Below are 1,303 nucleotides of genomic sequence, written 5' to 3'. Positions count from 1 at the left end.
GGGGGGGGGGGGGGGAGGGGGGAGAGGGGGCTGCTCATAGTCCTGCGCCCAGCCTGGGACTATTTTCTTACCCACCGCCCCTGTGGGGGACAAGGTCCAATGGACTATTTCTTTGCCCAAGGGCATGGGGAACCTCCGGCTGGAGGAGTCCTGGCAGGTATCCCTCCACCCCGCCTAGCACTATTTCCTCCCCTGGGCAGGGGGGCCCAAGCAGGGAGCCCCCCCCCCGCCGCCTGTATCCCTGCGCCCCCAGGGGGACTATATCCTGGGGGGCACAGCCGTGCGGTGCCCATGCCCTCCCCGTGCCCCCCAGGCTGCTCCTACCACGGCGTGACGGCCACCCACGGACAGAGCTTTGCCGACCCGGAGGACGCCCAGTGCTCACAATGCACCTGCCAGGTGAGTGCTGGGGGGGGGGCCGATGCCCACCCTGTGCCTCAGTTTTCCAGTCACCAGATGTTAACTCTGAAACCTAACGATGACTGTGGGGCTGGAAAGGTCATTCTGCAGAACCAACCCCCACCCCCTCACACACACCTCTCAGGCTGGGGGTGGGGTGTGGGGTAATTGCCTACTGGGGAGGGGGGCAGTGGTTGAGCTGGTTGGTGTGGTGTGGGGCATGGCTGGGTGCTTGCATGGAGCCCCCAGAGCAGCCCTGATGCCCACCCCCCGCTTGTCCTCCAGGCTGGGTCAGTGCAGTGCCAGAGGGGGCCATGCCCGCCGGCCTCCTGCCCCCACCCTGCCCCAGGGGCCTGCAATTGCCCCCTGTGCCAAGGTGAGACCGGAGGGGGGCAGAAAGGGGGAAGGGTCTGAGGGACCCCCCTGGGCTGGGGGGGGGGCGGTTCTCTCCTTCTCTGACCCCTCTTCTCGCCCCCCCCAAACTCAGGCTGCCACTTCCAGGGCCAGGACCTTGCAGACGGGGAGACCTTCGCAGCCCCGCAGGACCCGTGCGAGCAGTGCCAGTGTCAGGTGTGTGCGGGGGCAGGACATGGGGGTCCCTGGCACAGCTGGGGAGGGGGTGCAGAAGGCGGTTGGCTCTGGGGAGGGCCACGGCCACACACAACACTGGGCGCAGGTCCCGTGGGGATGCCGGGGGTCCAGGATCGGGGCCCAGGGCCGAAGGGGCTCGTTAACACTGCTCTCTGGGCAGGAGGGGGCCGTGCTGTGCGCCTGGGTCTCATGCCCCCCGCTGACCTGCACCCACCCAGTGACGGAGCCGGGTGTCTGCTGCCCCCGCTGCCAAGGTACTGCGGACCCCCACCCCCACCCAGCCCCACTCCAAGCTGAGGCCATCCTGGTGCCA

General features: G+C 68.5%; 1 protein-coding gene across 1 annotated transcript in view; it reads left to right on the top strand.

Moving 5' to 3' along the window:
• KCP (kielin/chordin-like protein) overlaps positions 1-1,303 on the top strand; it is a 12,888-nt gene that overhangs the window by 2,373 nt on the left and 9,212 nt on the right. The window contains exons 9-12 of the mRNA XM_025215429.1: positions 314-399; positions 685-775; positions 887-969; positions 1,151-1,244. Coding sequence (XP_025071214.1) covers positions 314-399; positions 685-775; positions 887-969; positions 1,151-1,244 — 354 coding nt within the window. The remainder of the gene's footprint in view (positions 1-313; positions 400-684; positions 776-886; positions 970-1,150; positions 1,245-1,303) is intronic.

Source organism: Alligator sinensis, unplaced genomic scaffold (assembly GCF_000455745.1).
Source record: "Alligator sinensis unplaced genomic scaffold, ASM45574v1 scaffold1083_1, whole genome shotgun sequence".
Taxonomy (NCBI): domain Eukaryota; kingdom Metazoa; phylum Chordata; order Crocodylia; family Alligatoridae; genus Alligator; species Alligator sinensis.
This window is presented reverse-complemented; position numbering and strand designations above follow the sequence as displayed.